The sequence below is a fragment of the Mirounga angustirostris genome, unplaced genomic scaffold (assembly GCF_029215605.1).
Source record: "Mirounga angustirostris isolate CCGP_5_RB_7025 unplaced genomic scaffold, mMirAng1.0.hap1 SCAF_2, whole genome shotgun sequence".
In the NCBI taxonomy this organism is placed as follows: Eukaryota; Metazoa; Chordata; class Mammalia; order Carnivora; family Phocidae; genus Mirounga; species Mirounga angustirostris.
Genome location: NW_026991710.1, coordinates 21,394,250 through 21,406,490, shown reverse-complemented (window position 1 = coordinate 21,406,490; position 12,241 = coordinate 21,394,250). Strand labels below are relative to the sequence as shown.

The 12,241-nt window shown below is 46.3% G+C and overlaps 1 protein-coding gene across 1 annotated transcript; it reads left to right on the top strand.

Annotated features, from left to right (window-relative positions):
* The first annotated feature begins 3,070 nt into the window (after positions 1-3,070).
* Positions 3,071-11,133, top strand: CCKAR (cholecystokinin A receptor). Its single transcript, XM_045879476.2, has 5 exons — positions 3,071-3,197; positions 3,896-4,147; positions 7,175-7,436; positions 9,322-9,449; positions 10,565-11,133. The coding sequence occupies exons 1-5, from the start codon at positions 3,086-3,088 to the stop codon at positions 11,071-11,073; spliced, it is 1,263 nt and encodes a 420-aa protein (XP_045735432.1). The 5' UTR covers positions 3,071-3,085; the 3' UTR covers positions 11,074-11,133.
* Positions 11,134-12,241: the final 1,108 nt, after the last annotated feature.

Here is a 12,241-nt window from a genome sequence, read left to right as displayed (position 1 = left end):
CAAACACATCCTTTATGCCAATCACTGTGCTTGAGTTCTAAAGATACAGACCCCTTCGCCTGGCCATGATAATGGGGATACATAGAGCATCCCCAGCATTTATCTTATCCACCAATAATAAGTGTCCAGCACTATGTTCCAGGCATTGTTCTGGGTGCTTTCCATGTATTGCTTTGTTTATGGGTAGCATTATGTTATCCCCATTTTAGTGATGAACAAGCTGAGGCTCAGAAAGGTTAAGTAATTTGTCCGTGTTGCACAGCTGGCCAAAGGTGAAGGCCAGGCTCGGGTTCCTGCAGCTTGATGCTTGTGTTCATGCTCTTAATGGCTTCCAGGGAGCTTCCCGATAGAGTTGACCCTGAGATCACTGGCCTTGGAATCACCAGGGACACTGGATAAAAAAAAAGCAGATTCCCAGGTCTGGGGCTGAAGGGTCAGAATCCCCGGGAGGGGAGCCTGGAAATCCCGGTTTTTTTAAAGCACCAACCCAGGTGTTTCAGATATGCACTGAAGTTTGTCAAGCACAGCACTCAAATGTACCACACTCATTCCTTGGGAGTTTAGGATATCTCCAGCCCCCACCCTCCTATACTCCACCCTCGCTTCCTGCCAGCCGCTGGACACAAGTGGAATAGAGAGGAAAGGAGGGAATGAGGGAGGGAGGGAGGAAGGGAGGAAGGAAGGAAAGAAGGGAGGGAGGGAGGAAAGGGACGGAACTGCAGGGCAGGTCGGCGGAGCCCCCTACCCTTCTGCCCTTGGACCTGCGGTAGCACACTTCTCCACCTGCTAAAGCAGCTACTGATGGGTGCGAGGAGCCTCAGCGGCTAGAGGGACGTCTGCCCAATTGGAGCAACTCAGCAGCCAGCTGCTGGGAAGAGCAGGAGGGTGAAATTTAGCCGCTCCCTGGGCTCAAAACCTGAATGTTTATCCCTCCCCAGATCAGGCCAGCACAGCACTGGGTCCCCTCCTAGTGGGCAGGGTCACATCGGTCTGCAGGCTGGAAAGATCCAGCCGACAGGACACGTGGCAGGAAGGATGAGCAGACAGGAGGGCCCTGGCAACAAATGGGCTACATGATCCTAGGATAACAAAGAAGGTTCCAAGCCGCAGGAAGTGGAGTGAGGATGGGTAGGCTGGGCTACCAGGGGGTATGCAGTGCTGGTTCTCACCAGCAAATCAGGGAGCCACTCTGAGTCTCAGTTTCCTCCTGCATAGAAGGAAAATAATAACTATTATTTGATGGCTATTGATATCATGATCTGTGATTGGGTGAGCACGTTTATTTTTTTTTTTAAGGTTTTATTTATTAGAACGCCTGGGTAGCTCTGTGGGTTAAGCGACTGCCTTCGGCTCAGGTCATGATCCTGGAGTCCCGGGATCGAGTCCCGCATCGGGCTCCCTGCTCAGCGAGGAGCCTGCTTCTCCCTCTCCCACTCCCCCTGCTTGGGTGCTCTCTCTCTCTCTCTCTGACAGATAAATAAGTAAATAAGTAAAAAATTTATCTGTCAGAGAGAGAGAGAGTGAGCGCACACAACCAGGGGAGTGGCAGGCAGAGGGAGAGGGAGATTTATTTGTCACTCTAGGTGCCACTCTATCTTCCCAGCCCACATCCTCAGCCTCCACAGCAAAAATACCAGTTAGTTCATCTGCATTCAGCAAAGATGCAGTGCATAGCTCTGTCAACTGAGAGAGCTGTCAGTATACAAGGGCCCCAGAGATACCTAGCAAATAGACCCACTGTCAGCCAGGCACGTGGCATGTCAGAAACACAGGTCCCGCAGCTGCCATCTGCTTCGCCAAAGGTCTGAACTGAGGAGACCATCTGTATGACAGACACTGAGGGGCTTGGGAGGGCGACAGAGCTTCGCAGAAAACCCAGACCCCCCAGGCCGGTCTTCCTTTCTAATCTTACCTCTCACTGTTTGCCCCTCACTCACTTCTACTGTTACCTGTTCCCCAAAGAGGCCAAGCTCATTTCCACCTCAGGGCCCTTGCACTTGCTGTGACCTCTGCCGAAAACACCGTTCTTCCTGCCTAGAAGAAACTTTCCCCAGATCTTCCCTAGGCTTCCTCCTCCTTGTGTTCCAGATGTCAGATCATGGTCCCCTCCTTCAGAAGGCCTTTCCTGACCACCTCACCTAAATTAGTGCCCCCAAACCATTCCTCTCCATTGCATCATCTGGCTTCCCTTCCTTCGTGGTGCTTAACACTATCTGAAAGGATCTTGTTCATTATTTGCTTCTGTGTTCAGAGAGCGCTTGGCAAATGGTTGACTCTCAGTGAATATGCGCTGAATGAATGGACAAATGAATAAATGAATGAATGGGAGATCTTACTAACTTTTTTTGTAATAAGGATCCGGAACCCTATATCCAAAAGCAGCCCCTCCCCTCTCGGTTAACAAGGGCAGAGACCACGAGAAATAACAGTGTGGTTGGTAACAACAACCAGAGGGCAATTCTATCTACACACATTGCTGGGCATGGTTCCAAAGCTAAAAAGGCACTAATTGCTTTTATATAAGGAGGAAAAACGCAGTCCCTCCGTGCCCTTCAGTCCTGATGGTCTGCATTATCGTATCTGTTACCGTGTTAATTGTTCCTGTCTCACACAGCCAGCCTGGGCTTTCTTCTGCATATGTCTGGGTTGGTGACAGGTTCCTATGCAGAGAAGAGAGGTACCGGGGAAGCGTGTGTGTTTGTGTCTGTGCATGCGTATCCGTGTGTGTACAAGTGTGTATAAGAGCAGTGACACTCTGGGAAGGGTTAACTCGCAGTCCAGCTGTCTGTGCTCAGGGCCCTTAGACTGGCCCAGGAATGGGAGGGGTGGGCTCGGAAGGTGGAGCAGGCTTGGCTTGCCTGAGCTGCCTTTTCCAAGACAGGAGAGCACATGCTTGCCCAGCTGGACCAAGCGGGGTGAACTCACGTCGCCTTTAGGAATGGCTGCAGAAGTCCACACCTGGAAATCCCTCCCTCCCTGCCCCTGCACGGCAGGTTGCGTCTGGGAGGCTCTCCAGTCATTAGAGGAATGAGCTGAGGGTGAGCAATTCACCAGCTCGCCAGCACTTGGAGAACAGCAGGTGAGGATGGATGTGGTCGACAGCCTTCTCGTGAATGGAAGCTACATCACCCCTCCCTGTGAGCTGGGAATTGAAAATGAGACGCTTTTCTGCTTGGATCGGCCCCATCCTTCCAAAGGTAGGTGTCAGACACTGTTATTTTAATTCAGAGAATGATCAAGGGGAGGGAGAAATGAGCAAAGACGAGGCTGATAGAGAAAATATAACAAAGTCCTCTTGAGACCAGGCTGGATAAAGTCATACGTTCACAAGTTTGGATAACAGATCAAAAAGCAGAACTGAGTCAAATACCCTGATTGTTCCCCCGCAGGAGAGTTGAGATGGGTGTATAGGACATGGGGGGCAGGGGGAACAAAAGCCAAGGGAGGAGGAGCTGAAGTGTCATAAGAATGGGGTACAAGTGTCGAAGGTGGAACTTACCAGCATCACAGAAAAGGTGTTGTCACAATCGAGCTGTCACCTTTTCTTGGGGGAAATCCAGCATGAAAAAGTGATTAAAGTGAAATCATGCTTAGCAGCTGGGAAAAGAAAGCAATCACTAGTCACGGGAGAAGCTTTGTTCTTAAGAAAAAGTGGTTCCCTGCATGATTCTTTAACAAATTAACCTCCCAGAAGCAACGGAATCACTCCGTGCGCTCCTCAGTTTGCTTCTGCAAAATATTGTCGCTAGAGGAATAGTCGGGTTCAGTGATTGTAGACCCTTGCAAAAAAAAAAAAAAATCTGCAGGAAATCACCTTTCATTTCGTGTGCTAAGGTTTTAACATTCTGTTCCCATAACCTCCGTCCCTCTGTCTCGTCCCCGTTACTCTTTGCAGAGTGGCAGCCGGCCGTGCAGATTCTCCTGTACTCCGTGATTTTCCTGCTCAGTGTGCTGGGGAATACGCTGGTCATCACCGTGCTGATTCGGAATAAGAGGATGAGAACTGTCACCAACATCTTCCTGCTCTCGCTGGCGGTCAGCGACCTCATGCTCTGCCTCTTCTGCATGCCGTTCAACCTCATCCCCAACCTGCTCAAGGATTTCATCTTCGGGAGTGCTGTTTGCAAGACCACCACCTACTTCATGGGTGAGTTTGCTGCTGGCGACTATTTCTGGAGCTGGCCCCAGACCCCACTCGGCCCCAGACCTTCCCAACCCCTGACAGCCTCAGCAGAGGCGTCCTGCTGAGTGAAAAAAAACCCAAAACACCCACCAAAAAAAAACAAACAGAAAAAAATGAAAACAAAAAACCATCTGGCTGCGTGGGGCTGTGTACAAGGACGCAGGTGCTGGCTTTAAGGTAGGTCAGTCCTCACGTGTCGCCAGAAGTCAGTCCCCTGTGTGTCATCTGTTTCAGAGGTCAGTTTCTCAGGGTGGAGTAAGTTGTTAAGCACCCGCAGAAGAGGTTGGTTTTGCTTGCTTCTGCTAGAAAGAAAGAAGGATTCAAGCGACTCTGTCCCTTCCTGGAAGCCACGGGTCGTAGTCTGAGCTCTGCCCAAGCCGAGCCATGGCTTTTGGGGGTGGTGGGGGTGGTGGAGGAGGGTTCTTTCTGTTGTTGCGCCTGCTCTCCTAGGGAACAGGGGCTATGTGAAAACCAGTTTCATCCCAGCTCTAGATTCCTGTCTCAGGATTCACTTCCCAGCCTGATCCCCAGGGACTGGGACGCTCTCGGGCAGAGAGAGAGAGAGAGAGCCCTCTGACACTAACTGAGGAGCTGATTTTGCTCCCAGAGCCTGTGGGTCATTAAGCTCCCCCTGACTGGCTGAGACATGCAGATCAATCTGCCAATCAAAATGATGATGATAAATACAAATCCCAAGAGCCGAGATTTTTGAGTACTTTTTATGCACCAGATGTTGTACAAAGTGCTTTTACTCCCACTATCTCATCTCCCAACCCACCCTGCGAAATAAAATACAGTTGTTCTTTCCCGTCTCACCGAGGAGCAAACAGAAGCACAGAGAGGTTGATCATGTGCCCGGGGACACACAGGTGGTAAGCCACAGAGCTGAGATTTGAACCTAGATCGGGAGCCACCACAGTGGTGGGTGAGGACGCCGCCCCAGTTTGCCAGCTGCTGGGGTTCCCCTGAAGCCGAACAAAGATGTTTCTCCGCCCTCTGTCTGCCAGATTGCCCTGTGCCTTACCCCTTCCGAGTACTAGCTGTGGGGAGGAGGAGAGGCGGGAAATGAGGGAGGGTTGTTTTTTGTTCTAACCTCAGCCTTGCGTTGGCCTGGGGCCGTCCTCAGTGACCTGAAAGCTTTCAAAGCCTTGATTTCTCCCCATTGAGGCAGCGGGATCCACCCCTGACAAAACGATGATGAATTACTGATCCGTGTCCCACGGACAAACAACCAAGAAAGTGTCCGTCCTTGTCCAAGAGCTCTGAAAATAAAAACGGACTTACAAATGAAAGGGATCATGATTAAACAATGAAGCAATAACAGTTAACTAGCATCTCCTCGCGCTTTCAGCTTTCATGGCCCACCCATATGTATCTTGTGATAATATTATTTAAGAATCTTAACTAGGGTCTGTGAAAGGAGATTTAAAACAAGTGCTTGTGTGATTGCACAACACTGTAAATGTGCCGAAGGCCACAGAATTGCCCGCTTGAAAATGGTTAATTTTTTGTGATGTTTCACCTAAAAAAAAAAAATGTTTTTAAAAATAGCTAAAATGAAAAGCAAGAAAATTCTGAAGCTGTTTGCAATACCGTAATGGTTTGGTTGGATTTCTAAATCTGGGGATTTTGATTCTGCCCTTGATTCTGTGTTCTCCTCAATACTATTCCTAACAGTTAAAATTCATTAAACTCCTTATATGCAGCAAAAAAAAAAAACGAAAAAAAGGAAAGAAGGAAGAAAGGAAGGAAGGAAGGAAGGAAGAAAGAAAAAGAAAGAAAGAAAAAAAAGAAAGAAAGAATGCTTGCCTGATGGTGGGTTTATAATAACAATGAGCCCATTATACAGATTTGACTCTGAAGATGCTGGGGCTACACTCTGTAATCTCAATGTCATCAGTTCCTTGGGGTACAGTGCAGGAAAACACAGCCATCCTGTCTCAGAACATGCGTTTTTATTTAATGGTTTTGGGGTTGTAGATTCCTTCAAGTCTCTAAGGAATACTGTAAGTATATCACCCTAGAAAAGAGAACATTTTTATAAACAGTTTCAGAGAATTTATTTATACCCATAAAAGGCCCCAGGCTAAGAGCTTCTTCTCCCTAACTTAGGTTCATTCTAAGGCTGAAGAAATCATGCTAAAGACAATCAGAAAAACTGACAGAATCCATGGGTGAATAGGTAAAGGGAATTTTTAGGGGATAAGACGTGATAGTAAATATACACACACAAAATACAAAAGTTAAAGAAAATTAAGTTTTTTTTACTTTGCCTAAGCACATCATTGTGAGGTTTTGTGATGTCTTTCTCGCTGATGATGCATGCTCATTCTACAAAATACAGAAAAGCAAACAGAATAAGAAGGAAAGTTCTAGTCCTCCCACCAGAAGCAACCTTTGGTTACAGTATAGCGTGACCTCCCTTTATCCTTCCTTTACTATGTGTTTTTTCAACAGAATGCTTTTTCAAATTTATAATGTTTCATTCTTAAAAAGAGTCTGTACTAGAAATTCTCGGAAAGTTTTAATGCCTCCAGCTCAGACCCCAGTGACCTTCCAGGGTCACAGTCCTTAAGAATCTGGGTTATTAGGTCAACTTAACTTCAGGTTATGCTCAAAATGAGAGCTTCTCTCTAGGCGACTCAAAAACCTCTTCTGTGGGAGAGGAACATATCTCATCCCCTTGGTTATTAATTAATGAGCAACTTCAGCCTGAGAAGGAGTTCAGTTGTAATCAAAGTTCAATAAACGTATCTAAATGTTGGCAATCATACGTATTCATAAATACATTTCTTTAACTGCCTTAAATCCTTTTTGAAGCAAAGCTGGGAATCAATCATTTAAAAAAAATACAGGTACATGATCTTTCTTTCCCCTCTGAGTGTTGTCCCTCGATATCGAACCTGTGCAGAGCAGATATGCTTAAGCTAATGTGCAAATAAACTTGGGATTTCAGAGCTGTCATAACCAGCTTCTTTATTCCTTTCCCAGGCACGTCTGTGAGTGTATCCACCTTTAATCTGGTAGCCATATCTCTGGAAAGATACGGTGCAATTTGCAAACCCTTACAGTCCCGGGTCTGGCAGACCAAATCCCATGCTTTGAAGGTGATTGCCATGACCTGGTGCCTCTCCTTCACTATTATGACTCCGTACCCAATTTATAGCAGCCTGGTGCCTTTTACCAAAAATAACAACCAGACGGCGAATATGTGCCGCTTTCTACTGCCAAACGATGTCATGCAGCAGTCCTGGTAAGGTGGTGTGGTGTTTATTTGCGAAATGCGACTTGTCACGGTGTGCAGTTTTTATAAAAACGGGAATGTATTGTCCAGAGCGGCTGGGGGAGGTCCGTGTCCAGGAGACTTTGAGGAGGATTATTCTAACTTCTTTTTAGGATAATAGTGATAGCAGACACTTACGTGTTCTGTTTTAAATGCCATACACATATGACTTCAATTAATCCTCTTAAAACCCGATAGGGTAGGTACTGTTATCATCCCCATTTTGCAGATGATGAAACTGAGACACGGAGAAGTTAAGTGAGTTGCTCAAGGTCACAAAACTAGAAGAGAGAGAGCCTCTCTGCTTACCCGCTCTGCAGAATGCCTCTGGATGGTCTAGCGGGGGGTTGGCTACAGCATCTGGAGGGCTATGATTTTTCTAAGAACTGAAGATAAAGCAGAGAATGAGTCCCAAATCCCGTGTGGTTGTTTTTTTTTGTTTTTGGGGTTTTTTTTTTTTAGAGCTGCAGCTATGGTATTGGCACACAGAACACTTCACTAGACATAGACAGGCGAGATTCTAAGACTTTCTTTGCTTACTAGCCGACTGCCGTTGGACAAGTGCAAGGAACCTCTCTGAGGTTCAGGTTCTTTATCTATGCAACGATATAATAATAGAGATTTTTTTTAATCTACCTCATTGGTGGCTGTAAGATTCAAAGGAGAGCCTGTGTATGAAAATGTCGTTAAATATTCTAAAAAATACAAACGCAGGGTATTACGTTTACTAATTCCAGGCATATTTTAGAATCAGGGAACTAGATGTTCAAAAATGGCTCAAAACTGAGATAATCTCTGCTTTCTTTGCCTTCCTTTTTTTTTTTTTTATTTCAACCAAGTAACACACACACACACAGAGTTATGTTGCAAATGAGAGAAACATTTCCAAGACTTGAAAAGGAATCTTATCAAAACATGTCCAATTGAAATGAGAAATGGCCAGCCACTGTGAGCCTCTGACAATTTTACGGCCTAATCCTGTAACCTTACACATGCCAGACTGCAAAAATGATTTAGGGGCCAGACTCATAAAGGAGGCTGTGGGGCTTCAGGAATCAAACATGTTTAGAGAAAGCATAGCTCTGCCCCACCAGGCACTAGAAGGAGCCCACCACTGTGCCAATGGGGCGGAAATAGCCAGAACACCCTATTGTGCAAAACCACGGAGGTCATCCATCATTCCTACCTATGGGCTTGACGGTTCTGTTGTTGTAAAGTCAACAAATAGTATATTGTGATGCTTAAAAGCACAGATTCTAGAATTGCGTATTCCTTGGGTTCAAATACCCCCTTTGCCACTAGGTGTGTGACTCTGAACGAATGATTTAATCTCTATAAATCTCAGTTTCCTCATGTATAAAGTAGGTATTATGGTAACAGTACCTACCTCAAAGGTTACTATGGGAGTTAAATCTAGTGTTGCATATATATATGAAATATTATTATCTGTACAATGCTTAGCCTAGTGTGTCGCGCAGTAAGTCCTCGATGAATGTAAGCTCTTATCAGTATTTGTTGATGTTTTTGTTAACAGCTTTATTGAGATTATTCACATGCCCTTGCTGTTGTTAAGTTCTCATTGGTTCTACATGAAGGCTTGTTTCAGGCACAGAACACACCAGCCTTTTCCAACTTAACTAGTCCTTCATAATAGACTTTATCTGAAAAAAAGAAGAGAAATAAGCAACTTTGAATGACCGAACCTCCAGACATAGTATTTCCAAGGCTATTAAATACTAGTAATTAATGTGTTTGCCCAGACCAGTTGAAATGGAGATGAATCCTATTTATTCCATCCCGTCTGAGTTTGAAATACTGGAGTTTATGGTTATTGAATTTCTTTTTATTTTATTAGGCACACGTTCCTGTTACTCATCCTCTTTCTTATTCCCGGAATCGTGATGATGGTGGCGTACGGATTGATCTCTTTGGAACTTTACCAAGGAATAAAGTTTGATGCTATCCAGAAGAAGTCTGCTAGGGGTAACTACCTCTTTGCTGTATGGTTTATGCCAAAATATCGCAAAAGCTTGGTTCCTATAACATAAATAGTTATACCCAGAGTGTGTGTTGGAGATTTTTGGAAGTATCCTTGGGAGAGACTCTGTGCCGTAAGGCACAGTCAAGAGACCTAGTGTCCCTATTCCCTCATCTGTAAAATGGAGAAACTGTCCCTCTCAAAACGGACCTAACACGCATATACCCAGTTATCAACTGAGGGCCCGTGTGTCCCTCGCTGTCTGCAGTGTTGTATTCCAACGGACCCCTCCTTCCACAACTGAAGGGAATTGTAACTCCAACCCCCCACCTCTGGTCTCCCTTTCCTTATCACCCTACAGTTGCCTAAAACCTAACTTCTTCCCACTCATTGTAATCCACTAGCCACTACAATTTACCCCAACACCTTTGTTGATATAACTTTTTGCCCTTCTCATTCCACCCCTTCATTCAGCTCTTTTACCAGAACTTGTATGTCTCCAGGACTTCTTTGGTTTTGGTTGATTTTTGCTCATTATCCAGGTTTCCCAGTAAAAGCATTCTGGAAGCTCACCAAGCAAGCAGGGACCTTTCCCCTGAGGATCTGGGAAAACAAAGAGTGTGAATATTCACTCTTTAGTAATTCTTATCCTTATAATTGATGTCTATAAAGTATTCTTTTATTATATACTGTGTATATGATAGATTATATATTATTGTTGTTGTTTTTAAGATTTTACTCATCTACTTGAGAGAGACAAGAGAGAGTGAGGGGAGGGGCACAGGGAGAGAGAGAGAATCACAAGCAGACTCTGGGCTCAGTGCAGAGCCCAGTGCGGGGCTTGATCTCAAGACCTGGAGATCAAGACCTGAGCGGAAACCAAGAGTTGGAGGCTCAACCAACTGAGCCACCCAGGCTCCCCACATTATTTTATTAGTTTTAAGTAGCTTTCCATTTGAAGGAAAGGACTACTGTAGATCAGTACTTACCCATACCAGCACAGGCCCAAGGATGCCTGCCCCCTGCTTCAGTTCCAGTTTGGTTTGACCCCCTCGATGGAGGGGGCATCTGCCCCGCGTGACCCATCCCCAACAATAAGCCATGTCACTTGCCCATCCAGACAGGAAACCGAGCACCGGCAGCAGCAGCAGGTATGAGGACAGCGATGGGTGTTACCTGCAGAAGGCCAAGCCCCGCAGGAAGCTGGAGCTTCAGCAGCTGTCCACCCCCAGCAGCGGCGGGGTCAACCGCATCAGGAGTAGCAGCTCCACGGCCAACCTCATGGCCAAGAAGCGGGTGATCCGCATGCTCATGGTCATCGTGGTCCTCTTCTTCCTGTGCTGGATGCCCATCTTCAGCGCCAACGCCTGGCGGGCCTATGACACGGCGTCGGCCGAGCGCCGCCTCTCGGGGACCCCCATTTCCTTCATCCTCCTGCTGTCCTACACCTCCTCCTGTGTCAACCCCATCATCTACTGCTTCATGAACAAACGGTTCCGCCTTGGCTTCATGGCCACCTTCCCCTGCTGCCCCAACCCCGGTCCCCCAGGAGCCAGAGGAGAGGTGGGAGAGGAGGAGGAAGGCAGGACCACGGGGGCCTCTCTGTCCAGGTATTCCTACAGCCACTGAGCGCCTCGGCACCGCCCCCCTGAGCTGTGCGGGCCTCCAGGGCTGCAGGAAGGAGGGGCGGAGGGCGGAGACCAGAAGGAAGATTCCATTGCCCATGGGAGCTGTTCATTGTCCGCTTTTCATCCTTCATCCATGTTCCAGGGGACACTCCAGCAGAGTGGGGCTGTGACTTGGTTTCTGGGCAAGTCCAGGCAGGAAGGGTTCAGCAACATTCACCATCAGAAACACCTCAACAGGCCAGTCACAGGAGTCCAGCGGGGCTCATTCTACAAATGCGATGCCAAACACGTGGTCCAAATGGAGACGTGAACCCTACTTAAGCTTTATTAGTTTCTAGAACATCCAAGGTGGGCTCTTATTCCCCCTAGTGACACAGTTCTGAGCTCTGCTTCATCTGCTGATGCAGAAGTGTGGAGGCTGCTTTGCCTCTGGAGAGAGTCTATCATGTACATAGCGTTGCCACCCCTCTCATCATGACCACAAAAAGGGAACACGAAGCAAACCCTCTTCTGGCCATTTTTCTGAAGTAAGACAACAGCCTGACTTTTTCTTTTTGAGGTTGGCCGGGGCCATTCAGAGACATAATTTTATGGTGTCATCAAAAGAGCTTAAGGAATGTTGTCTAAAGAGATTGAATTGGGAATTTATGTTTCTAAAAAGAAAAGAGATTTGCGGCAAATAGCTGAGTGGAATGCCATCTTCCCATCGTGAACATTAAGAGCCAGAAGGCACACAGAAAATTTTTTTCTACTTTAATGACATATATCGCTTAACTCCTCCTTTATATGGCAAAATGGAACCCCATTGCCTCAATTTCTCATACTCATCTGGCACTGCCTCTTTCCCAGAAGGACTCCAGGTAGAAAGGAGAGTTGTAACCTATGTGTACCTGTCCAGGGGTGGAAACAGAAACATGTATAGCCAGTCCCAGAAGAAAAACTGGCATTCTCGGACCCCATTCGCAAATAGTTTTGAAGGTCAAAGCTGTCTGTCCCATTAAATATAACCTATGTATTTGTCAGTAATATATATGTACAAACCAAACATATAAGTATGTTCTTTACATATAAGTGTATTCTTCAGTGTGTTTAAAAAAGAAAAAAAATAGTGAATGGATGTTGGAATTCAGTAATTGTTATCATTTTACATTCCTTCACAACAGCTAGAG